The sequence below is a fragment of the Ascidiella aspersa genome, chromosome 9, assembly GCF_963924565.1.
Source record: "Ascidiella aspersa chromosome 9, kaAscAspe10.2, whole genome shotgun sequence".
Lineage (NCBI taxonomy): Eukaryota > Metazoa > Chordata > Ascidiacea > Phlebobranchia > Ascidiidae > Ascidiella > Ascidiella aspersa.
In genome coordinates this window covers 18,896,260-18,923,326 of record NC_139455.1, presented here as the reverse complement: position 1 = coordinate 18,923,326, position 27,067 = coordinate 18,896,260, and the positions used below count along the sequence as shown (strand labels likewise).

At 36.1% G+C, this 27,067-nt stretch overlaps 1 protein-coding gene across 1 annotated transcript; it reads right to left on the bottom strand.

The window, feature by feature from the left end:
- Positions 1-270: 270 nt before the first annotated feature.
- On the bottom strand, positions 271-27,067 carry LOC146133425 (deoxynucleoside triphosphate triphosphohydrolase SAMHD1-like). Its single transcript, XM_083397740.1, has 13 exons — positions 26,935-27,067; positions 18,883-19,096; positions 18,301-18,416; positions 18,088-18,148; positions 17,583-17,808; positions 16,991-17,026; positions 15,543-15,713; positions 14,448-14,539; positions 13,949-14,054; positions 13,060-13,188; positions 11,870-12,004; positions 2,529-2,673; positions 271-344 (listed from the first exon to the last, which is right to left on the bottom strand). Exons 1-13 carry the CDS (start codon positions 27,065-27,067, stop codon positions 271-273), a joined length of 1,638 nt encoding a protein of 545 aa, XP_083253866.1.

Sequence of the window (27,067 nt, the reverse complement as noted above, 5' to 3'; positions counted from 1 at the left end):
ATAATTTAATGGGCCGCAGAACCTATTACGTTTCAAGATTAAGTATTGCAATTTAGAGTTATAACGGGCCTTTAGAATTATATATATATATATATATTATTTACCCATCCTATACTATTACAGCGCCCCTAATAGCTGACTGGTACATTTTAATTAGGCTAATATTGAAGGTTTAAAATCTACTTGGAAGTGAAAATGACTAGCGGGCCGCACAAAAATTTCAGACGGGCCGCAATGTGGCCCGCGGGCCGCAGGTTGGACATCCCTGCCTTAGTCACATCTACGATGCAAACTCATTACTTCCCGGAGCACCTTTCGAGTTGAACTCTGCGAAATGCTGCTCCCTGAATTAAACGCATACAGTTAAATAGGCAGCAAACATATTATTTATTCAGCTAAGGGAAAACCAACACACAAAGCAAATAATGACAAATGGTGTGAAGCCATTTGGTTAATCAATATTGAAGTACGAAGTTCACGTGAACAAACAACGGTTGCTAAAGGGGCTTTGCAACTGTTTGACAACATTCGATGCAAATACTGCCTTTTCCACCGGGCGCCTTACTACCTAGACAAGTATTATAAATTACTTTCCTTTTCCAAGCACTTAATCGGTAGAGCTCCAGAAATTTAGCTTACAGCCAAGTCTACATTTGTGTATGTATTTGTTTTTTTTATATATTAATTGATTGAGCTCCGTAAATTAAACAGGGTCGTGACAAAATACGCAAGACTAAAACTGTTTATCTAAATCAAAACGATTTAATTTTCACGAATAGTGATCTCAGTATTTAAACATACCGGTGGCATGGTAAATCAAACAGGTTTCAATTCAACTTTTCTAAACCCCATCTTTTTGGAGATATTTTGTCGTCCAAATACAACAATTAGCTTGAGATATGCTTTGTATATTAGTATTAAGATTTCTATGTTAAAATGCGATGGAAACCAATCAACTATAGCTAGAAATACAAACAGATAAATAAATAACTGAACTATTTATCAATGTGTGCATGTTATACTCTAGTCAAAAACGTCAAACGAACCTACAACACAATAAGATTCACAGAAGTTACAAATCCAATTGATTTTGTATAAGACACATGTCTCGTTAGATTCGTAAGATAGATGCCAAAACATCGCTCATCAACTTTTAATTACCGTAAAAAACTAAGGAATGGGTTTTGTGGTTTCTTTAAAAATAGCGGCCAACCCTTTTTACTGGATTCAATTGTTAACTTAAGCAGGGCAGCCCATCGCATTTCGACATGTTTGCTAATAACGAATCGGAGCCGATGCCTGGTACCAACTACCAAGTGAAAGTAATGGTCAAATTTATAAATTAAAACCTAACGTAAAACACTATCTTAGGTAAAAGCAAGTTACGGCCTGAAAATCGCTGCCATTGCACATTTTGAATAATTTGACCATCTCACTACTAGACCTAATAATCAGGGTTTGGGTATAATAGTTTTCTTACCGCAGAGACTGAAAACTTTTGTAGATGCATCATAAAGTGTGTCATATCGTGTTTTAAACAAGTAACTTTAGAAAAAACAGGTTGGTTTGATGTAGTTCCTAAAAAGAAACTGAAATCTTAGTAGAAATACATTCAAGAAGATGGCGGAATACCTTAAAACACAGCATTTTTTTACTAAACGGCCTACCTACAAAAACTATTCAACCGGCACGCCGTTCCAGACCGTTCCGGTTTACTATCACCAATTCTAATAACCAGTGTCTTGTAAGGCAGTAAACTATTAGCGCAAAGCGCGACAAAAAAGCGTTTGTTTGGTTTAAAATCGGAGTCCACATGTCGTCATCCATACTATTAATGAACAGTGTACTGAAACTACTTTGAGAAAAAGCGTTTAACTAGTTTAGTGTTTGTTAACCATTTTTAGTCACTTCTGGCGAGCGAAGCGAACGCGATTTTTATTTTTGGTATACCGGCATTTCTTTTAAATTTCTTGCAAGTTTTTATTACATTGCCGAAAATAAAAAATAAAAAAATGTTAAAAAATAGATGTCTAATATTTTTGAATGCGTTTTCCGTTTGTCCGCGAAATATATGTCGATCGAAAAAGGACAAACGTCAGAAAATATCCTAGGCAGAAAAAGGAGCGATTTCTGCGCCGAACGTGCCAAAAATTATCTTCTGATTTTACGGTTTGGTAGACATTCGAAAATTTCGGATGCCGGTTAAAGTCCTGTAAATTGTATACCTTGCAATAACCGATTAGCGAACAAAGGACTTTTAATAACATTCAGAAAATAAAACCTGACATTAGTGGCTTTGTACTTTTAGCCTAATTTATTTTTTGAAACAGCTCCCGGGAATAATTATACAATCACAAAATGCCAATAATTTATTTACAATGACATTTTATGGGTTTCAAGGGTATAGTTACTCTCCGTTTCCACTTTGGTGTCAAGCTGGAAAACCATTGATATCTGTTTGTACTTCTACTATTCCTAGTAATTAAGTCAGTTAAAAACGATTTTTATATTTTATTTCCGTAACTTACATTCGTAAAACATATACGACGACAGCTTCCACCCAGAATAGGTTAGAAACAACATCAATCTGAAGATGAGGTCACTGTCATAACCTTCGTTCTGCTTCCGCCGACTTCGAAACAGCAATTCTTCATCGCGTACAGTGAGAATTACCTGTAAACCAGAAACGCGTTTTTCAGGCATTTAAAAATGGGTTTATAACCATACCTTGAACACTTTTTAGCATTCGCATGTTCTTTCAATGGAATAACAAAACCATAGGATAATTACTATATGCCATCGTCATTATTTTAAGCTTTTTTTATACTTTCCCAACGCACTATGAGAGTTTGGCGATGGAAATCCAATAGGAAAATCAACTGAAAGGTCTTTTTTTAACTCTTTAAAAATATTGGCGGTCCTTGAAGTTTGTCTCCTATGTTATTTCATAGTCTGGGCAATTGATTGGGAAGGCTCCACACGTGTTACAAAACTTAAAAAGTGCTGCTATAGAAAGCTCAGAATGCGGCAAAACACAACTTTTTGTTAAAAATGACTAGTAAATAAAACGAGTTGAACGCTTAGCAAAGCCGGAAACTGTTAAAATCTATCTTTGCATCTGGAAATTCAGTTAGAATCTCCTCCCAATAGTAATTAAACGGGGTGTCGGTAACCGCATCCACATCACTGTACATTCTCTTGAGGTCTTTTGTTTTCGCTCCGTCCCGCATAATTCTGGTCCAGTCGTCGCCCAACCATCAAAAGTTCTCCATCCAGTCATAGGTCTTGTACCCTAGCCGGTTCAAAGCCGCGCACATGCTTTTTGTGCCTGTTTTTGACATTCCTGCTAGGATTACTTTGATGGTTTTCAGTATAGAATACTAACAAAACAAATTTGCTAAATAAGTATACATACAACTATAAAAATTAAAAGTTGCAGCATACATAAAATGGTTGCACATCGGACAGTATATGTCTCGCGGCAAAGTTTCTGCCCTGGCTTACCCGCTGACATGCGGCCCAATTAGCAATCGTTCGTTTGACGCATGTTTGAAGAGCGTTCTTTCGTATTTTCCGCTTGCGTTTTCTTTGACGCCATGTGATTTATCAAAACTCTTTCCTCTTTGCTCGTTTGTTCCCAAACGGAGATCTTCACATATTACAAAAATGCATTGCCTATATAGTGAAGGCAAAAGCAGTAGTTAACAGCAACATAAGTAATGTTTGTTTTGTTAGCAGAATTGCATTAGTAGAATGCTGCTTATACGTCTTGGGCATGTTTGCAGAATGTATTGTCTTTAAAAAAAACTACAGAAACAATTTCTTGATATTTTTTAACTCTGCTTTTTAACTAACTACCACATTTACCGTGCACTTGTAAATTAATTAATCCAGTCGATGCTATAGGGCAGTTATGAACCAATCAAGTACCACGTTCGGCAAGTATTTTTGCAATACAGTTAAGGCTCAGTCGCAGCACAGCAATTAGTAAAATAATCGGTACCATGTTTTTGGGTAAATTGCATCAAAACCCGCACAATGTTGCGAAACTGCAAATAAAATGGAAATTACAGCGTAACCTTGGTAAACTATAAAAAGCAAGCCCAAAGTAAAACTTATATAACGTACGAATACAATTTTATTCTAGCACCAACAAACTGTTTTAAATCGTGGAAAAATTTGAATTAACTTGCTGCTGTGTTTTCTGTAAACAAGTCCATGAAAATAATAGGGAAGGGTTGTCTGTTACTGAATTCACGTGGTTGATCTCAAAATTTATCTGTAGTCGCTCAGATTATCGTGAAAATTTTTCACACAGTCATAGGTCTTATTCTCGATAGAGCCTGTTTCGAAATGTGCCATTGCGCTACCTGTCTGTTTTTTTTTCATTTCTGCACTTTAATGTTTTTGTGAATTCTTTGCTGAACACAGCTACAAGAAATAAATAAACACTCCAAACTGTAACTTTTGTAAAAAAACTGACACTTCGCAACAAAACAGTATTAAGTTCCTGCAAACAAATAATAGTAGGATTAATTTATATCGTTCATACTTAAGCCTTATATTACCTTGGTGCAATCATGTGTTTCTTGTAAGGTGACTTTATTTCAAACTTTCTGCTCTAAAACATTGTTTGGTAAATATTACCCATAGTTTTGCTGGCGTTTGTTTGATCTGTAAGCCGCTTTTTTTCATATAGTGGCAAATAGCACACTAAACGGTATTAGTAACGCGATTATTTTTTGAACTAAAAATGAGAAATTTTGAGTGACAACATTACAATTTTGACAAGTCTTTACCTTAAAGTATTTTTTTGAAATAATTTTGACCTATTGGAAATACGTTGATTTAAACCAGTGCTCCACAACCTTTTATCACTTGCGGCACACCAAAAGAGCTCGGCGGCATACCTGAGATATAGCCTATAGGTCTATGTCGACCGACAATAGGCAACGTAAGCTATTCTCCTTGGCATTTTTCCTTAGCTGATAAAAGAACATTGAGGGATTTAAATAGCATATTTGAAAAATTAAACCTGACAATTGGGCTTTGCACTTTTTTGTCTAATTTTTTTTTTTTTTTGACAAGCACAGCAAAATTAGTTTAGATTAATTTAAATAATCACAAAATGCCAATAATAGGCTACTATTGCAATGATATTTTAATGATTTTGGACCGTCTGGATAATCTCTTTTTACATTTTGTTGTGAAGTTCAAAAATAATTAGGTTGCTGTATATATTTTTTCTAGAGTTGAGTTTTTACAGTTTCAAAAAAAGAGTTTTTGTAAAATTTGATTTAAACGTAACCTAGGTTTTAAAAAACGTTTTAAATATCAAGGAAGGTTCAGAAAGTTACACCTGGATTCTTGCATAATGTCAAAATGCCTACATTGATGTAACATTTTCGTGTTAATTCACTGATTATTAAAAAGTAGCCTTAACACCTACAGTAACGCCGCGGCAAACCTGACATGGCTTCGTGGCTCACTGGTTGCGAAGCACGGATTTAAACAGAGTTGCACAAACTGCGACCGTTGGTTATAAGTTTTGCGGCCTTGCACGTGTTTAGGAAATTACACGTGTTGGCGGGCGATACGTTGATGCAAACTTGAGTCAACTTTGGAACTTTGAAACAGGTCTAGAATTGGACAGAGTTTTTATTTTATAGGCCAGGTAAAGGTGGGAAACACCTGGCCATTTGTACCCTACGACTGAAAAAGGCAGTAGCTTCTCCCAGAGAAGCTAGGATTACTCTTATGTCTGCTAGGATTACTTTCATCTCTGCTAGTATTACTTTCATGGTTTTCAGTTTTGGAATACTAAAATAGTGAATCAAAATTTGCTAAAAAGTGTATAGTGATAAACGACGACAGACATAATTTGGTTGTACACAGACCAGTAGGCTATATTTATCATGGCAAAATTACTGCTCTGGCTTACCCGCTGACACGCGCAGCCTATTTTACAACGTTAGGTTGAAGTCCATACACACAAAGCGCCTTTTATTAAATTTTCTTGCGTTTCCTTTACGCCGTGTGATTTTTCTAAACTCTTTCCTGTCTGTTTCGCCTTGTTCGAAAACGGAGAGCAAACTAACCTTGCATGGAAACTAGTGGGAATAGAATACTTCTCATGAAACCAATTTTCACAGATTACATGAATGCATTGCCATACTTTTCTACATTAAATGACAACGACAGTAGTTAACATTGCACTTACCGAAGTAATGTTTGTTTTCTGAGCAGAATTATATTAGTTTAACGCTGGTTTTATCATTTATTTTATTCTAAAAAATAGCATATCAATTCCTTGGTATTGTTGTCTCTGTTTATTAACCTGTAAATTATAACAATCACTATATACTTGAATAACAATGATTAATCCATACGTTGTTGGAGAGGGTAAATCAACGTATTATTGCAATGCAGACAAATGCGTAATAAAGACGTATATTCAAACACCAATTGCATTCCACAAGACAAAAAAATTTGACGATGGATTTGTGGATAACTGCGTTATACCCAAGAAACTTGGTAAGTGTGGTTATTGGACGCTTTCGTTTTTTTTACGACCAGTTAGCAATTACTAGGGTTTACTTTACAAGTAGTACTTAACTCTTGACCTCTTCTGAAAGGTATGCTTTATTACAAAAATTATATTTGTTTTTTGAAGGCAGGCCACCCCAAAGCATTTATTTCATATCAAGCGGCACAATTTGGCTAAACCGCAATGAGGATACAAATTACAGCGCAACCATGATTAGGTGTAAAAATCAAGCCTAAAGCAATACAGGTTCTAACCAGTGGTGGGATTCAATGTTTTTGTCAGCCCGTTCTATCATAAAAGTCATATTTTTCAGACGGTTCTGTTACAAAAAGTCATATTTTCGGCAAATAATTGAACAGGATGCAACCCCAGGTTCCAGCGAAATATTGGAACCGGCTAAATCCCATCACTGCTAACAGCCACGCTAAAAAGTAACATCCGTCTCATGGCTTGTACTTATGACGCAACAATGCAATTTTCAGACAAACCACCACAAAGGAAAATTATTACAATTATAAAAAATTAACACTATTTTACGTGCGAGCTTGAGCATTGCACATTTTGAAAAAAAAACACGTTAACTACTTGGATCTTAAAAATCGGTGTATCAGATAAGATGCAAAAATCGATTGACATTAACCAGTAATGCTGCTAACCGGTTCGCTGATCTCTTTAATTTTCCCGAGTTCGTTAGAACCGGTGCGAACCGGCTGAATCCCACCACTGGTTCTAACAATAGTTAAATATAACGAGACATAGACGAGAAAAACCGTTTAACACATTAAACAATCTTATGTGATTTTTACTGAAGTATTTTGATTTTTTAAACGATTTAAACTCTATCCACATATTGCTTTGACTATATAGTTTCGTTTTGGAACGCTGGGCATTTACAATTTGTTTTTTATCCTACAAAGATATTGATAACACATTACCAACATTTTACTGAACAGAGTTTTTGTTTCCCCAGTAACTCTGTCAATAAACGCTTTGTTCGCTTTCCTCCATTTCTCGAATGCATCCTTTATCTCCTCATCTTTGTCTTTAGATGAATCCGTGCTGAACACCCGGATTTCGAATTCCTTCTCAAGACGCAAAATAAATATGTCGCTGTTTAGGCATACAACAAACAATCGCCTATAAACAACCTAATCAACCTATAAAAACAACTTACAAAGATCAGTTCGCGTTGATGTTTTACGTATTTTAAATCCGGAGAGTCAACGCAGCTATTACGGTGTTTATCAGTTTGAAAAGAATGGCAAACGGACGCTTTGTAAATTAGAACTGACTGTACAATATGAGAACTTGTTCAACTCATTAAAAGGGATTGTTAAACACAGACGTCATTCTTTGCCTAAATAGCTTTTTTTAACCTCAAAGGCGTCCACGATAAATATGTCTACTTTCGATGTAGACCTAACTTCTGTTTTGATTTAGTTCGTTTTACCGGGCCCACCTAACAAGGTGAATTCAGGGGGACACCAGGCCATGACCCACCACAAACGATCTTTTTATACTACGTAAATAGCGCTTTGCGCGAACCTATCGCATTTTGTAGCATGTTGTGGGCTATTATAAGGAAACCTTTTCAGTCCAAAAGGCATGTTGACCGTGTGACCTCGTCCGATACTTGATATTTTTATCCGATACCGATATTCGATATTTCAGATAAAAATTACCGGGATCCGATCCGCAACCAATGACGTCAGTAGTATGCTCAAACAAACAAAATGTATAAAAATGAAATGTGTAAAGGTAATCTTTTCCAGGTTATGATGCCAAAATTTGCAACATCAGAGAGGAGAGGTTTAAATATTATCTTCTGTTGTTAATTTACTATTTTTGATAACTTAGTATCGGACGGTTACCGATACTTCCACTTGGCATCGGGAATCGGCACCGATGCGATATTATCGGACATTCCTACTACAACAGAAAAAATAATTTTACATTAGACTATTTAATGGCATTATATTTTTATGTGTTTTTGTACCCAATGCGTCGCCTATTCCTTCGAATAAAAAATGTGAAATTTGAATAAAATAAACGCTTTTTTGCATTTAGTGCGCTAAGCCTTAACTTATACTTGCATATTTTCACACGTTCGCTAAAAACAACAGGCGTTTTGAAGATTAACTGTTTTATTCCAGTTGTAAATTGTTCTTACGGCAAAATTTTATTAAAGTAGCAACTGTTACATCTTATTTGCCAGTAATTACCGATTTCTATGAGACATTGGTGCTGTACCGTTGTGAACTAACTTTTTGATACATGCAGGGCTGCCGCTCCTAGTGGTTTTCCACTAGATCTAGTGGTTTTTGAAATAATCTAGTGGTCTAGTGGTTTTCTTGGAGAATCTAGTGGTTTTTATAACCTTGAAATGGAGTAATAAACTTTGAGTTATTTCCCGGCTTCCATTGTTAAAAATGGTGAATTGAATCAAATGTAAAAGCGTGATCATGTTTGGTGATTGTCGATGGCTCGATGCTTGTTAATAACAAGTTTCTATACTGATTACTGTTAGTGTCGGGCAGCAGACTATATTTAGAAGTTTGTACAGCTGTAGTGCTGCACTGTACCTATTTAATCACCGCTTGACAACCAAAGGTGCTAAAGGAAGAAGAGGGGAGTGAGGGGAAGGAGTAGGTCTAGGTAGGGTATATAGGTAAAGCTGATAAATTAGCCGGCAAATTAAAAATTCTTTTTTCAAAAAGTCGACCTCTAGGGAGGAATTTTTGGCAATCTCTGGCTAGGACCCCCAGGGTTAGTTATACTCATTTATAGTGAATAGAACTGCCCCCGGGGCCCAAACCCAAACTTAGCGATTGTGAACTAGGTCGGGCCCTTTTATTGCACTTTACAGTTCAATTGATATCATAGTCGGAGTGTGACGTAACTCCACCACGAAAAAAAAGTTTTTATCGCCTGTTTTACCGTGAATTAGTTGAATAATGACAATTTAAAGCCTGGCTGAAACCGGACAAGACTGATAGATACACAGCAATATGCCAAGCTTGCTATATAAAGTTTAAACAACCAAACACAAGTGGCGTTTAATGTACTGCAGAAAGACAGTGTTAGGCATAACAGAATAATACTGCCAAACTCAAAACCACTGTTGCTACATTTTTTTAAGTAAGTTCCTTAATATTCATGAGCTTTTGTTGTGTATATTTAGCAAATAGTAGCTTTAATAACGCAATTATGGCACACAGACTTGAAAAATAGTCTGTTTTTACATTGCTTAAACGTCGGGAGATGTTAAATCAACATAAAATGGCAATATGTTGTCGCGATAACAATCTAGTGTTTTTTAATTTTGAGAGTGGCAGCCCTGGATACATGCGGTCTTTCATTATCGCCTGACTGTCGTGGCGTAAGTTTGTATTGCTGTTTTTCGTGTAACAGGACGAATTTGTCACTCGGAAGATTATTCTTGGTGAGTTGCGTTGTGAATAATATGGGTTTGCAGCCCTGGTAATATGTCTATATTTTGTAAATGTAACCTTTGCTAAAGTTTCTACGATGACACAAGTAGTCAGTTCCCCCAGCATTATTTGCCTTGTGTATATAATAACATCCTTTATGTAGTATTTACGCTGCTCTTGTTTTGCAGTGCCTTTTCTTGTGAACTTTAAAAGAGTGTAAATTTGCTCTTTGTTGACTGCATTTGCCTTAGCTCTTGGTAAGTTTATGCGTGTGACGTCATAATGAAGCATTGTTTGTTAAATTGCTTGTTTATTTAGGCGTTTGAAATGTTATGTACTGACGCTGTTTGCTTCACATTCTCCCGGTTTCCCAAATAGTTGGTGAGCATAATATTTGAAACTGTACCACGAGTTAATTGTTTTTGACATATTGCCTTTTGTATAGAAACCGTCTCCTTCCCGTATCGTGCCAGCTTCGTTGATTCTTTCTTCAGTTCAACAACAAGTTATAAATTCAAACTGTGTGTGGTTGCTTAAGAGGCTGAAATAGGAGACGCGTTTCGCTGCAAGAATCCTCATATAGCGTTCTGCGCATAGACCGGGGCGCATATAACGAACGTTATAGCAACGTTTTAATCACCTATTCTTCTTCAGGGCAATACAATTGCAACTATAGGCGAAAACATATATATATACTAGACCAGGGGTCGGGAACCTTTTTAGCTAGGGGAGCCATAAAAGTCAAATATTCTTGGTTGTATTTCCATGGGAGCTATATAATAATTTTTAACATCTAGTTATATGTTGGCAAAACTAGTAAATTGAACAGGGTCGTTTATTTTGTTCTCATTTAAAGGACAAAGCATAATATGCAATAAAAAAATCAGGTAAGTTTGCACAACTTTGATTACGGAGTTCCGTTAAAAGAATAAGGCTTTTGACTATAAAGAGATTCGCGGGAAGCGAAAATTTTCTACCATCGAAAAATATAAAAATGAAATATAAAGTTAGGAAAGCGGTCGTAGCCGCTTGCAATTTTATTCAGATCATGCTGTGAAATGATAGCTTAGATTTATCTGCGAGACGGATTCCTTCATAAAAAAAGCCATATGTCGTCATAAAAAGAGCCACATATGGCTCGCGAGCTATATAGGTTCCCGACCCCTGCACTAGACAAACAATAAAGAAGAAACACAATGGACCTAGTTTTAAAACACCCGTTAACCGGACAATGCGAAAAAAACGAGGCTGAAGCTTTCCTAAGCCCGCTATATTGCACAGAAAATGGTACGAAGGTGCAAGAAAAGGCGATGGTAGTCTATACTTCTTGAGTCTCAAAACACGATGAAACAGGGCGTTCATTCAATACTAGAAGAAAAGAACAAGCGGGATGCCAGTCAGGCGACCAGCCGAAGCCATAACATCGACTTTGAATGTTCGTGCGTTGTGACTCGAGATGTAGACTACCATCGCTTTTCTCGCCTCGTGGTTTAGAACGTGGTCCATTATGTTGTTCCTTTATTGTTTGCCTAATAGTATATATATTTTCGGCTATACAGTTGTAATTATGTGGCCCTGAAGAAGATTGCCCGAATAGGTGGTTGAAACGTTGGTGTTTATTAAAATTTGACCGGAAGAACAATTTTACAATTGAAACAAAGCCTGGCAGCATCAGTATATCCATTAACTCTTTTATGATGTCATGTTTGAAGCAACTGTAGGACGTAATCTCTAAAAACTTTCATGCCCCCTCCGAACTTACAGTCGGTCAATGGAAACAAAAACCTGACGAAAAACATTCCACGTCACAATTGTGCACTAAAAAGAGCGCTGGCAAGATAAAATAAACTTAATAGAAAACAGCCATCTATTTTATTAGCTTCAAAATAACCTTAAATGTTTCGGGGAGCATCCAAGATTCTTCTTTAAGCGAGATTCGCTTTGGCTCGTTGATGTCTTTCTTGCTGAAGAACCACATTTTCTCGCATGGGTTGCTCTTGCCAGCTCCAAAGTCAAAACTGGCTTTCTGCCAAAAAGTCACTGTAGTAGCTTTTGCGAAAAATAGTAGTTTGAAGTTTATTCGATTGTTAAGTCATGATGATGTCATTTCGTTCATCAACCTTTTTAAAATGGTGTAAAACACAATCTTAACAAATAAAAAAGAACAACATATATAAAATATTTACTGCAATTTGAAAATGTGATTTTAGCTTTTTATTGGTTTCCTCCATGTGATTCTTTATATCTGTTTCAAGATTTTTCAGTTTGTCCTCATCTTCTTTGGCGAGGTTCTATTTAAATAAGTGGAAATGCATGATAGGTTACATCGAAAGATATACACTGAGCGGCTATCATCGTTACTTAAAACCTGTTATTTGGGCAACTTTTTAATTAAAAAAAAGCATGAAAAAAAAAACTCGGTACTTTCGATAATTACTACAATTAAACTCTACGACATTTGACAATCGAAATTTGTGGGTACGTTGTTCAAGCATATCTAGCCTTGGAATACATACATAAAATAATTAAATAGCCCAATCGCCTATTTCCAATTATTCGTTTTGCATTTAGGCCTAATACTTTAAATAGCCGTTTTTTATCTGCTTATTTTTATCTTATTTTTGATCTCTTAATTATTGTTTATCACCAAACGGAGTCTCGATGTCTTTGCCGGTTATAATTTATTCTATTTGGCTTATCTTTTTTATGCTTTCTACAAAATCATGGATGGTATATTTTATTTGAATGTAATATAATTTTTTTTAATTTGGAGAAAAAGTTTGATTTTCTCAGTTATTTAAATAATACAGTTCATTACAATCAACCGAGCAAAAAAACATTTACGAGCGATATTATAAAGACATTTCATTTCAAATAACTATTGAGGTATAACTGGTTTGCTAGCCCTTCCCTAGAATCTAAAAATACTACGACTTTCTTTTCAGCATTTTAAAAATATTATGACTTTTTTTCAGCATTTTGGTATCGTATCAAAATGAGATTTTTGTTGTCTACCGTAAAATATCGGGAATCGCTACCAGAATAAAATGTATCGGACATCACTAACGGGGATGAATGTACCTTTTTAAGTGGCAGCTTAATCGAATCAACCTGGCGATAGAGATCGCGGTCTAAAACTCGTTTTAGCAGTTTTGTCGCTTCTTCTGGAATTGTGTCATCGGATTGAGGGTACAGGATCCGGTTGAATATCTGTTAAAATAGTTAGGAATATTAGCACATGACACTTCAGTAGGCAAACATTTCAGTTTGAAGGAAATGGATTTCGACAGCAAAATTAATTTGCGAGATTTATTATTACCCCCATGACATTTCCAGAACGCAAAACAAATTGCAGCAATGTTGCTTAAGTTGGCACAATATTTATTTGGTCTTTTAAGAGATTTCTTGGAATCGCTCACGAATAGAATTACTTCAATTTTAAATTTGAGCAAAGAGCCAAAACCCCTAAAAATAATAACGTACTGTACATTGTAATAACACGTTTATGTACAAATACAAGCACATTGGTAAATGTTACATTATAGCAGTGGTTTTTTACCTGGGTTCAATCAAAACTCTGTGATTTGACGAAGCCGTTTCAAGGGTTCGGCAGAAAAGGCCACTGAATTATTAGAGCACGGTCTACTTGAAGCTATTTTTAACGTTGGTGTTAAAATAAATTAAAATTAATGATGGGTTCAGGTCTTGCCCCCTCCTCATCAAAAGAAACTATATGTAATAAACTCTGTAAACCGCAATTTCTAAAATGTTACACTACAAATATCATTATTTCAAGCATGTGCCAAGGCTGGTTTTTATAATTAATTGATTTATGACGTCACGTTTGACGTAGATTTTGGGCGTTATCCCCGAAAACTTTCATTTGTGGTTGAACAAACGTTTGCAGGATAATTTAAGGGTCGGCGGGTTTGCAAAGGTTAACAACCACTGCTCTTTAGTCTATACCCACCCCGTCGTCAAATCGTGTAAAAGCATCTGGATGTTCAATGATTTCGGACATTTTCCATCCTCCAATCAAAATATGCTCGTCTGCCAAAACCATCGCATCACAGATCCTGCATGCGTTCGAAAGTTCAGTATTAACTCTTATTGGAGTTTATCCTATTTGTAAACTGCAACCACAAACAAGTCATCGAATCCAAATGTTCTTTAAGCTACGAGACTAAATATGGAAGAGGTGTTCAAATTGCAAAGATAGCATGAATCTCGGTTGAAATATATGCTTTAATATTTCAAAACTTTAATACGTAGAAAAATACACTGGACTGCGGTTTGATTACGTGGGTATTGCACCATGAAAGTCTAGGTTTTGTTATATCAAAAAAATCGTTAACCATGGCGTGTTTATTTACCGATCTTGGTAAAAAAAAATATTCTAAAAGTTTTTTATCGGTCGCTAGTGAACCTGTCAAAACGAACGTTTGTTTTCAAATATGGGCTTAACTTACATTGCATCCACGGCTGTTGCCACCTTATGCTGATATGCTCTGCGATGCAAAGCACTTCGAGTGTGAAACATTTCGTACACGTTCTTGCATTCCTACGAATAAACAAGTGCTCATAAAACGACGCTATTATTTCCGTCGAAGCATACACACATACAGTGTGTTTTAAGAACCGAAATTGTCTTTCAAATTTCACCGACAGTCACCAAAATAAATCCTACTAATAATTTCCAGCTAGTCTTGGTGAACAGGCCATTGCGGTCCATAAAGTTTCTTCGGGGTCACCAAAGCCAAATCTTAAACAAACTGTGCCCTTACGACTTTTTAACTTCCTGAAACACACATGAAAACATCAGTTTTACACAAGTTTGGTTGGGGATAAATTCAAACCACTTTAAAAAAACAGTATAAAATCCAGTAGGTAAAATCGTTACTATCACACGTGTCAAAAATCAATCAAAAGAGGATTAAGTAAAAAAAAACCTTTAATACTGAGATAAAGTCTCCAGTTAAACAACCGTAAAACGAACTCTAATTTTCCGCATATCTAATGGACAAAAAAAGTCGTCGAACGAACTCTGACAACTATCATGTTTGAAACCCGCAAGAAGCCTGCTTTTGGAGGAACTGAGCTAGTAGAAAGATACGTCAAAAGACGCTGCATAGCATCAGCAAAGCATTTGCTTGTAATACGGAACACTAAATATAAACAAGCGTTGCTGATGAACGACATCACCACTCAGAATCATGGAAAAGGCAATTGCACGTGGATATCACAATAACTGATCCTGCCTAGTTTATCAGGTGAAAATCTATTATACTTTAGAAAATATTTAAAAATAAGTAAATAAAAAACTACCGACCGAAAGGTCTGTAAATTGTTTAATGTGACTTTTTCCCCAACCATACGTGTGTCGAATTTAGCAAATCATTTTTTTTTGCAAACCATGCGCGCAACTCAGAGAACGCGTCTTATCAAAAACCGTTAGGCGAAATTACCCAGCAGGTAATCGATTTGGCGATGTACGCCCCAGTACTCGCTATTAACGCCACAATGAAAACCCTACTCATGTTCGTAATGTAAATGTTTTTTGACACCTTTTCATCGGGACAAATCATCTTGCTTTTAGGTTCCTTAACATCAAGCACGCGACACGATTGGATAAATCGGGTGTGGTCAAAACTGCTACACATTCCCAGGTGGTGGCAGTCGCGAGCAAAGTAGTCCCACTTGTCAACATCAAACTTGTTTTCTTCGTTAGAAACAATCTGTGCGCAAAGTTATGTGCTTGGTGAAAATCAAGTTTTGAGACCTCAGTTTGTTAAGAGCAGACTTGGACAACTAGATTTATTTTAGCTTTTTAAAATTAGATTAGAATTAAAATTAGAGCATTTTAGTTTTTCCAAAATAGATTAGAATTAGAATTACCGAATTCCTAAAAAATCAAATTTCAACTAGAATTTGAACTAGAATCACATTTAGTTTTTACAACCAATTTGATTTAATCGCAATTTATCATAATAAGAACGTGAATGGTTAATGCTTTTTAGCCTGTAAAAATTACATACAAGTTGTTTCAACCAGAAAATTTTAATTGAAATTCTGTGTTTGAACTGAGAGACTAAAAATGCCGTTGGACAAAGTAGCATTTTTGGTAAAATCCAAATTAGATTAGAACTAGAATTAGAGCAAACAATCAATTCACAAATTAGATTAGAATTAGAATTAACCGCATTTTGCTCTAATTCAATGAATTAGAAAACTAGAATTATCTAGTTGTCCAAGTCTGGTTAAGAGGGCGATTGAAAACGCACTTTCAGGTTTGAGATAAAAAAATGTTTACAACGAGAAAAAAGTGAAGTACCGGTACCGGTAATGATTTTTTGATTTGGATTTGTTTTCTGTTGGCCCCCTATCCACAAATTAGGTAATTAAATTATACATAGATGTTTATTACCAAATAACTAATATATATCTTTTATATTCTTCACAGTATTTTAAGGCAATGGTTCCCAACCGGTGCAGCGGCGCCCTAGGGTGTCGTTTCTAAGCACACGGTTGCCTAGAGATAATTCAAATTATTTTGGATTTGACTTTTTGCTTTATTGGAATGATTTTTAATATAATTTTTGGTGTACGACTGGTGTGCAGATTACGAACGTGCTGTTCCGTTTATTGTGACATTACAGTTATGCACTTAAATGTCTACTAAACTAAATGTCTACCAACGATCAGACTTGAACAACTATAGATTAAGTACAGCTTTTTAAAATTTGATTAGAATTAAAATTAGAGCATTTAGGTTTTTTCTTCAAATTAAAATTTGAACTAAAATTACATTTAATTATATACAATCAATTTCTTCAAATTGCGATTTATTTTAACAAGAAGCCACTGTTTCAGAGTCTAAGCAAATATTTTTGTTAGAAAGATGGTTGATATACGTACAACTTTCTAACAACAGCTGCTCAGAACTGAGTAACAAGTAGTTTTTACAACAGCTGCTCAGAACTGAGTAACAAGTAATAAACGCAAATTTGCTTACTTGATAGAGGAATCTTCTGTCCTTGCATTCTTCTTCCTTTGAAACAACAATTTTTTTTTTTTATCAGGGGACGTGACTATTTACATTAGTTAAAGGCGTGCGTACACTTCCCGCCATAAAATGTGCGCACATGTAAGGCGTGCATGTCGCATAAAAAATTCAAGCATTTTGTCTCCTGCGCTGTATTTTTTTAATATATGTGAACTGTAGCAACTTACACAAGCAGAATAATTTTTTTCTGCTATATACATCTAAATATATATGTATATATATAGCCTATTTATATAAATCATACAAAATATAGAGATTCACGTTTTGGGAGTGATCATGATGGCCGATTTTTTTGTGTATTCGCCAACCGATCCGTTACCGATACCGATTTTTTTTATATACCTCAATATGATCAAAATGAAATAATTAGAAATAAATTAGAACTGAATAACGTTTCAGTTCTACTAATATTTATTAAACTCTTTCCCATTAAATTGGCATGATGCTAAATGACAGTTTTTTGCCAAAAAATAGAAAGTTTGCTTGTTTTTCAGGAAAAGCTATATCATGTATTCGTAGTAAAATATCGGCCAAAATTTACCAATACCGATATGTCAATAGAAGCGTAATATCGTCCGATATTACCGCTAAACCGATATATCGGTCTATCTCTAATACAAAGCTCCATTTTAGATGGCCGAATCATTGTCTTAATCGTTTGAAGCATTCTCTCATGATCATAACCGTCTTTTTCATCCGCCAAATCGATATGGTTTTCTTTCAACAGATATTCCAGCATGTTACAAGAACGTTCTTCATGCTTCAAAATAAAACATCAAATACATGTTACCCAAAATAACTTTATTTATAATTGTAACCAAAAATAAAAGTCAACTTTTCTTGGGTAGGCTTATATTTATTTAGGAAGGATACATTACAAATATTCTTGTTGTATATTTAGACTTTTGCTTGCACTATCTTATTAGCACTACACTTGAAAATGCAGAAAGGAAATATACAGAACCAAGTAAAGTTAGTGCGAAACAATGAAGGAACATTGTATCCCCAAGAAAAATATTTTATATCGACCAACCTGCCTACCAGTCTTCGTATCCGGAAACCTTGGCATAAACAGGTGGTCAAACATGTGAGAGAACGGTCCGTGGCCTGCAACAGTCATCGGAAATGTTTTCATCGTAATGGTGTATTATAAACGCTAACGATCGTGCTACTTATAAATGTTAATCGTTAAAAAATAATGTATATTGGATATGACTATATTATCACTGTTTGTGGAAAACTTTGGTGACATTATTTACCCAAATCGTGACAAAGTCCTGCAATCTTTACACACAGCACTTCCTCATCTGTGATTTTCAGTTCCTTCTGCTTTGCACGAAGCGTTTCAACGAACTCGCCAGCGAGATGAGATGTTCTACCCAAAATAATTTTGCACTCATTCGTTTCTAACGGAATAATGTGTCCAGCAGAAATTTAAAAAGTACTATTTGGCAAATTTAGCATTGCTTGCAAACCATTGGTGCAGCTGGGGCGTCCTAATCAGAAAGGTAAGTGGATTATGTGATTTGCGTCACGTTTAGTCATCACAATGACGTAAACTATAATACACTACAGTTTTTTGTGTTTTCCTTATAAAAAATGTAACTCTGTCGAATATGCACATAAGTATAGGATAAAAAACACCTTAACAAGCATTGAATGGGATTTTTGGTTGCTGCTCTATTAAAAAAATATAGAGAGGGAAAGCATTACACTTCCCAAGGGAGCTTTAAAGGTCAAAATTATCAACACCTAGTCGCCGAAAGTCAAGCAGCATCATACGGAAGTATTGTTGTAGACAAATGCCTAACACGTGTTTAAATAACTGCGTGTTTGCCTACCCAATAGAGTGCTCAAACCGATTGTGCGAAGCGCCCGGATATACAAAGTAGGTGGATCCGAGTTGTTTGACGTTTCGAAGTCTCTGGAACTGCGGAGTGTCGATGATCTGAACCAACTTGGCCGGAAGTTTGATGGTTCCGTGCACGGAATCCTTGAAGATTTTATCCGTTTTTTTCTCTTTTTTCTCAGTCAAGCTGAAAGTTTGACATAATCCTGCCAAATACAAATATACTTTGAAGTTACTTGTTTTTAACAGGCAATTCTACTTGACTAAAATAAATACATATAACTAGATGGGAGTCGATAACTACAGAGAGCTAAAACGATTCGGTCATAATATTTAGGTTTTTTGCCCCCCAAGCAAAGGCCCCTAGGGGTGCAGACTCATAAAGCTTTTATACGCACCTACATACCACTAAACATCATGTCTGAAAATTTAAAAGTTCTACGATGTTTAGCTTTTCTATAAAGCTCCGGACTAAAATCGGTCAGAAGCATACCAAGCAACCCATAGCACACCATAGCAAACCAAAAAGGAATAACGGCAAAAACAAGATATGTCCCGAAAATACGTAGTGCTTTGGATTTCAGTATAACAGTCTTGTGACCTCGTTATTGTTCAAGACAGCATCACGCTTCTATACTTCTTTGTAATTAGGGCCAATAATTCGCCAACACTAATACGTCAACCGCGATCTCCCAATGACGTTTTTGCGCCAATGGGGTTTGTTTGTTGAGAGACTAGGGATGTCCGATACATGATACTTATTTTTTAAAAGCGCTACCCGATATTTTGGCAAAAAAATACCGCTGTCTGATTCGATACCACACAACGTTATTATACTGTATACTTAAATTGAAAAGCGCAGTGGAAATGTTTCCCAGGTTATACTAGGCCGAAAACTGATTTTTACGCCAATAATCCTATCTATCTTTGATTTTTAAAATCTATTTCCAACGAAATTTACCTTTTAAAGTAGAAAACTCTAAGTTGTATCGCACAACAGTCTGAAATGCACAAATAATATGGTATCGGGTATCAGCTCCGATCTAATATAATCCCCATATAGAATGTCAGTGACGTGCGGTGACGTTCCTAGGTGGTGAGGCACGCACTATTTTTTTCAAGCCACGCTTTTCTTTAACAATCACAAAAACGTTATCGTACTAATAAAGATAAAAAAATTAGCGGCATGTTTTCACGTTTATTACAAAAATGAAAACAAGAAACAGGGAAAGTATAAAAGGCGATTTTTTTAAAGCACAGCCACCGGTAGCGTAGCCAGCCAAAAATTTAGGGAGGTGGGTTCTGGGCAAAAAGTTTAAACTTTTGTTGTTTAGCTTTTGCCATTGTATGAACTGCGTATCGAACACAAATAAATACGCTAGCAAACCGTTTCGAGCAGCAACTTACTGAGTTTTAGCGCAATACCAAAAAATCATTCAGAGAGCAAAAACAAAATGACTAAAAAGTAAAACTACATCAATAAGTAGCCTATAGCGAATTCAATAATAATTAAATCGTTTATAACGTAACAGTGCATGACAATTGATGTTCAATCATGCCTGTGATCGACGTTTGTGGTACTGCAAAACAAATATTATTAAGAGTACACAATATTTATAAATTTTTAGGGGGTCAAGGCCTCTGTGGCCCCCTGGCTGAGCCTATGACAATCACATCCACTCCCTTTTTTACCAATCTCTTTGAAAGTTGCGTGTTATATTTTTTTATTTTTTTTTTTAACTTCAGATTGATTCAAAGTGTAAATTTTCCTCCATTTTAGTTAAATTTAAAAAAAAAACAATCCTTTACACTGCAAGAAGTCAATGTAGAAATGTTTTATAGCTGGGACGTCACATTTGAGGCATGCCTCAAATCCTAGCTAAATCGTTTATCATGTTTTCCGAGAGAATTGGGAAAGAAAAAAGACACGCATAATGCAGTACATAGAACTTTTGTGATCTGAAGAGAGGCACGGCTTGGCACTGCCTCATTTCGCGTATTCAATGATTTTGAACCAGGGAGTCGAACCGTTTGACTTTTCCGGTTCAGGTTCGGTTCGGGTTCAAGGATTTTTTCGGAATCCGGTTCATTTCCGGTTTCGGTTCGGAGTAATTTAAAAGTTCCGGTTCAGCTCCGATTCGAACATCGTTATTTCAAAACCGGTTCATAAAGTTCCGGTTCAGATACAATATAATTTGCGTTAAATCTCAAAATGTGGGTCGATAAACCGGTTCAGGTTCGGTTACGGTTCGGAAAAAATTGACCCAAAACCGGTTCATAAAGTTCCGGTTCGGTTCCGGTTCGACTCCCTGTTTTGAACGCTTGATATGAATAACGAAACAGAAATTGGAAACAATAACGCTTTAGGTTCAGAAGTGTAAAATTTGCAGGAGAAGGAGTATGGACTAAAGGAATCCATTTAAATTAAAGCACCAAAAAACGTGCAATGTGTACTGTACTTTGGCAAATAATATATATTTTGTGATAAACATCTCTTTAATATACGTTTTGCTTTACCAGATGTTGACAGGTGAGGCACTAACTATTTAGCAATGTGTGGATGTTGAGGCCTACTCCAGTGAAGAACGTCAAACGCATCTACCACACAATAAGACTCACAGAAGTTGCAAATCCAATTGATTTTGTATAAGACACATGTCTCGTTAGATTCGTAAGATAGATGCCAAAACATCGCTCATCAACTTTTAATACCCGTAAAAAACTAAGGAATGGGTTTTGTGCGGTTTCTTTAAAAATAACGACCAACCCTTTTTACTGTATTCGATTATTAGCTTAAGCAGGGCAGCCTATAGCATTTCAAAATATTTGATAATAATGAATCGAAGCCGATACCCGGTGCCAACTACCAAGTAATAGTAATGGTCAAATTTATAAATTAAAACCTAACGTAAAACACTCTCTTAGGCAAAAGCAAGTAACGGCCTGAAAATCGCTGCCATTGAACATTTTGAATAATTTCACCATCGCAATACTAGACCTAATAACCAGGGTTAAGGTATAATAGTTTTCTCACCGCAAAGCCCTGAAAACTTTCGGAGATGCATCACAAAGCTTGTCATATCGTATCTTTAACAAGTAACCTTAGAAAAACAGGTTGGTTTGAATTCCTAAAAATAAACTGAAATCTTAGTATAAATACATTAATAAGATGGCTAAATGGCCTTAAAAAACACCATTTTTTTACCAAACGGCCTACCTGCAAAAACTATTTTACCGGAACGCCGTTCCAGACCGTTCCGGTTTACTATCACCAATTCTAATAACCAGTGTTTTGTAAGGTGATTTAAGGGACATCGGTTATCCAACTCCAACGGTCTCTCAAACCTTAGCATACTTCGTAACTACAATAGTGAACTGCCATAGTTACCGTATATCTTTTGTGTCGTATTGTCCCAAAAAAAGTTTGTTTAACGGTATTAGAATCAAATACAGATTATCTGGCTCCCCTATAGTATAGCCCACCAGTCTTTAAGCAATAAAGGTAATTTTGATTTATTTAACTCAATTTCCTCTTGCTATAAATTCTTGCTATAAAGTCAACGGCGATCTTTCGATGACGTTTTTGCGCCATTTGGTTTTGTTTCTTGAGACTAGGGATGTCTGATACATAATTTATTTTATATTTATTTTTCTAAAAACGCTATTCGATAGTTTGGCAAAAATATACTGCTGGCCGATTCGATACCACACAGCGTCATTATACTGTATAATTAAATTGAAAAGCGCAGCGGAAATGTTTTCCAGGTTACTAGGCCGAAAACTGAATTTACGCCAAGAAGCCTCTATCTATCTTTGATTTTTAAAATCTATTTCCAACGAAATTTACCTTTTAAGGTAATGTCCATGTTTCCTAGTTGGCATCTGATTTTAAACTGTAATGCACATCTTTGTTTCAAACTCGTTAAACCTTAGTCCAGGAATGTCCAACATTTTATTATAGTGGGCCGCATTGACACTTGAAATAATTTAATGGGCCGCAGAACCTATTACGTTTCAAGATTAAGTATTGCAATTTAGAGTTATAACGGGCCTTTAGAATTATATATATATATATATATATATATATATTTACCCATCCTATACTATTACAGCGCCCATAATAGCTGACTGGTACATTTTAATTAGGCTAATATTGAAGGTTTAAAATCTACTTGGAAGTGAAAATGACTAGCGGGCCGCACAAAAATTTCAGACGGGCCGCAGGTTGGACATCCCTGCCTTAGTCACATCTACGATGCAAACTCATTACTTCCCGGAGCACCTTTCGAGTTGAACTCTGCGAAATGCTACTCCCTGAATTAAACGCATACAGTTAAATAGCCAGCAAACATATTATTTGTTCAGCTAAGGGAAAACCAACACACAAAGCAAATAATGACAAATGGTGTGAAGCCATTTGGTTAATCAATATTGAAATCCGAAGTTCACGTGAACAAACAACGGTTGCTAAAGGGGCTTGGCAACTGTTTGACAACATTCGATGTAAATATTGCCTTTTCCACCGGGCGCCTTACTACCTAGACAAGTATTATAAATTACTTTCCTTTTCCAAGCACTTAATCGGTAGAGCTCCAGAAATTTAGCTTACAGCCAAGTCTACATTTGTGTATGTATTTTTTTGTTTTATATTAATTGATTGAGCTACGTAAATTAAACAGGGTCGTGACAAAAGACGCACGACTAAAGCTGTTTATCTAAATCAAAACGATTTGTTTTTCACGAATAGTGACCTCAGTATATAAAACACACCGGTGGCATGGTAAATCATACAGGTTTCAATTCAACTTTTCTAAACCCCATCTTTTTGGAGATATTTTGTCGTCCAGATACAACAATTAGCTTGAGATATGCTTTGTATATTAGTATTAAGATTTCTATGTTAAAATGCGATGGAAATCAATCAACTATAGCTAGAAATACAAACAGATAAATAAATAACTGAACTATTTATCAATGTGTGCATGTTATACTCTAGTCAAAAACGTCAAACGAACCTACAACACAATAAGATTCACAGAAGTTACAAATCCAATTGATTTTGTATAAGACACATGTCTCGTTAGATTCGTAAGATAGGTGTCAAAACATCGCTCATCAACATTTAATACCCGTAAAAAACTAAGGAATGGGTTTTGTGGTTTCTTTAAAAATAACGGGCAACCCTTTTTACTGGATTCAATTGTTGACTTAAGCAGGGCAGCCCATCGCATTTCGATATGTTTGCTAATAACGAATCGGAGCCGATGCCTGGTACCAACTACCAAGTAAAAGTAATGGTCAAATTTCGACCGTCATTTATAACTTAAAACCTAACGTAAAACACTATCTTAGGTAAAAGCAAGTTACGGCCTGAAAATCGCTGCCATTGCACATTTTGAATAATTTGACCATCGCACTACTAGGCCTAATAATCAGGGTTTGGGTATAATAGTTTTCTTACCGCAGAGACTGAAAACTTTTGTAGATGCATCATAAAGTGTGTCATATCGTGTTTTAAACAAGTAACTTTAGAAAAAACAGGTTGGTTTGATGTAGTTCCTAAAAAGAAACTGAAATCTTAGTAGAAATACATTCAAGAAGATGGCGGAATACCTTACAACACAGCATTTTTTTACTAAACGGCCTACCTACCAGGGCTGGGGAGCCGGAGCCGGAGCTGGAGCCCGGAGCCCGGAGCTAAGCATTTTCTCTGGAGCCGGAGCCGGAGCCGGAGCCATTGTTATTATTTTTGTGGAGCTGGAGCCGGAGCCGGAGCCATTTTTATTATTTTTGTGGAGCTGGAGCCGGAGCTGGAGCCATTTTTATTATTTTTGTGTAGCTGGAGCCATTTTTCAATTTGTGGTGTTAAAGCTAAGAAATTATATTTTGTTCCATCTCCAACGTTAGTGAGACAAAAGCAATTTTTAAAACTTGCCATTGAATAAGTGACTGGTGGCACCGGAGCTGGAGCCGGAGTCATTGGGTGTATGTTTGATGGCTCCGGAGCTGGAGCCGGAGCCAAGGGATATGAGTTTTACTACTCCGGAGCTGGAGCCGGAGCCATTTAATAATTGCCTGATGGCTCCGGAGCTGGAGCCGGAGCTAATGCTATTTTACGGTGGCTCCCCAGCCCTGCTACCTACAAAAACTATTCAACCGGCACGCCGTTCCAGACCGTTCCGGTTTACTATCACCAATTCTAATAACCAGTGTCTTGTAAGGTGATTTAAGCGAACCCGGCTTTTCAACTTTGAACGGTCTCTCAAACCTTAGCATACTTCGTAACTACAATCGAGAACTACCATAGTTATATCTTCGTAAATGGACTTGGCTATAGTCTGATAAAATTTCTTGCAAACACAAACCTTATGAACACCGTTAATGACGTAATTCGGTATCGGATCGGATCGAATGGTCGTTTTGTCCCCAAAAAAGTTTGGTTAACGGGATTAGAATAAAATACCAACTATATATTGCTCCCCTATAGTGTAGTCTACCATTGTTTAAGCCAGGGGTCGGCAACCTTTTTCTTGTCGCGGGCCAAAACTAACCCCAGAAAGGTCTCTGCGGGCCGCACAAAATGTTAACTAATCATAGTGTTATTTGAATGTTTGAACAACTGTAAATAAGGCGGGCCTCGGATCATTTATTGCGCATAAAAAGTGTTTAATTACATTCCAGAAGGCAGTAAACTATTAGCGCAAAGCGCGACAAAAAGCGTTTGTTTGGTTTAAAATTGGAGTCCACATGTCGTCATCCATTCTATTAATGAACAGTGTACTGAAACTACTTTGAGGAAAAGCGTTTAACTAGTTTAGTGTTTGTTAACCATTTTTAGTCAGATCACTTCTGGCGAGCGAAGCGAACGCGATTTTTATTTTTGGTATACCGGCATTTCTTTTAAATTTCTTGCAAGTTTTTATTACATTGCCGAAAATAATAAATAAAAAAAATGTTAAAAAATATATGTCTAATATTTTTGAATGCGTTTTCCGTTTGTCCGCGAAATATATGTCGATCGAAAAAGGACAAACGTCAGAAAATATCCTAGGCAGAAAAAGGAGCGATTTCTGATGAAACGCGCCGAACGTTCCAAAAATTATGTTCTGATTTTACGGTTTGGTAGACTTTCGAAAATTTCGGATGCCGGTTAAAGTCCTGTAAATTATATACCTTGCAATAACCGATTAGCGAACAAAGGACTTTTAATAACATTCGGAAAATAAAACCTGACATTAGTGGCTTTGTACTTTTAGCCTAGTTTATTTTTTGAAACAGCTCCCAAGAATAATTATACAATCACAAAATGCCAATAATTTATTTACAATGATATTTTATGGGTTTCAAGGGTGTAGTTACTTTCCGTTTCCACTTTGGTGTCAAGCTTGAAAACCATTGATATCTGTTTGTACTTCTACTATTCCTAGTAATTAAGTCAGTTAAAAACGATTTTTATATTTAATTTCCGTAACTTACATTCGTAAAACATATACGACGACAGCTTCCACCCAGAATAGGTTAGACACAACATCAATCTGAAGATGAGGTCACTGTCATAACCTTCATTCTGCTTCCGCCGACTTCGAAACAGCAATTCTTCATCGCGTAAGAGAAATTACCTGTGAGAATTACCTGTAAACAAGAAACGCGTTTTTCAGGCATTTAAAAATGGGTTTATAACCATACCTTGAACACTTTTTAGCATTCGCATGTTCTTTCAATGAAATAACAAAACAATAGGATAATTACTATATGCCATCGTCATTATTTTAAGCTTTTTTTATGGTTTTGATTCCCAACGCACTATGAGAGCTGGGAATCCAATAGAAAAATCAACTGAAAGGTCTTTTTTTTATATTAGCGGTCCTTGAAGTTTGTCTCCTATGTTATTTCATAGTCTGGGTAAATGATTGGGAAGGGTGCACACGTGTTACAAAACTTAAAAAAGTGCTGCTATAGAAAGCTCAGAATGCGGCAAAACACAACTTTTTGTTAAAAATGACTAGTAAATAAAACGAGTTGAACGCTTAGCAAAGCCGGAAACTGTTAAAATCTATCTTTGCATCTGGAAATTCAGTTAGAATCTCCTCCCAATAGTAATTAAACGGGGTGTCGGTAACCGCATCCACATCACTGTACATTCTCTTGAGGTCTTTTGTTTTCGCTCCGTCCCGCAT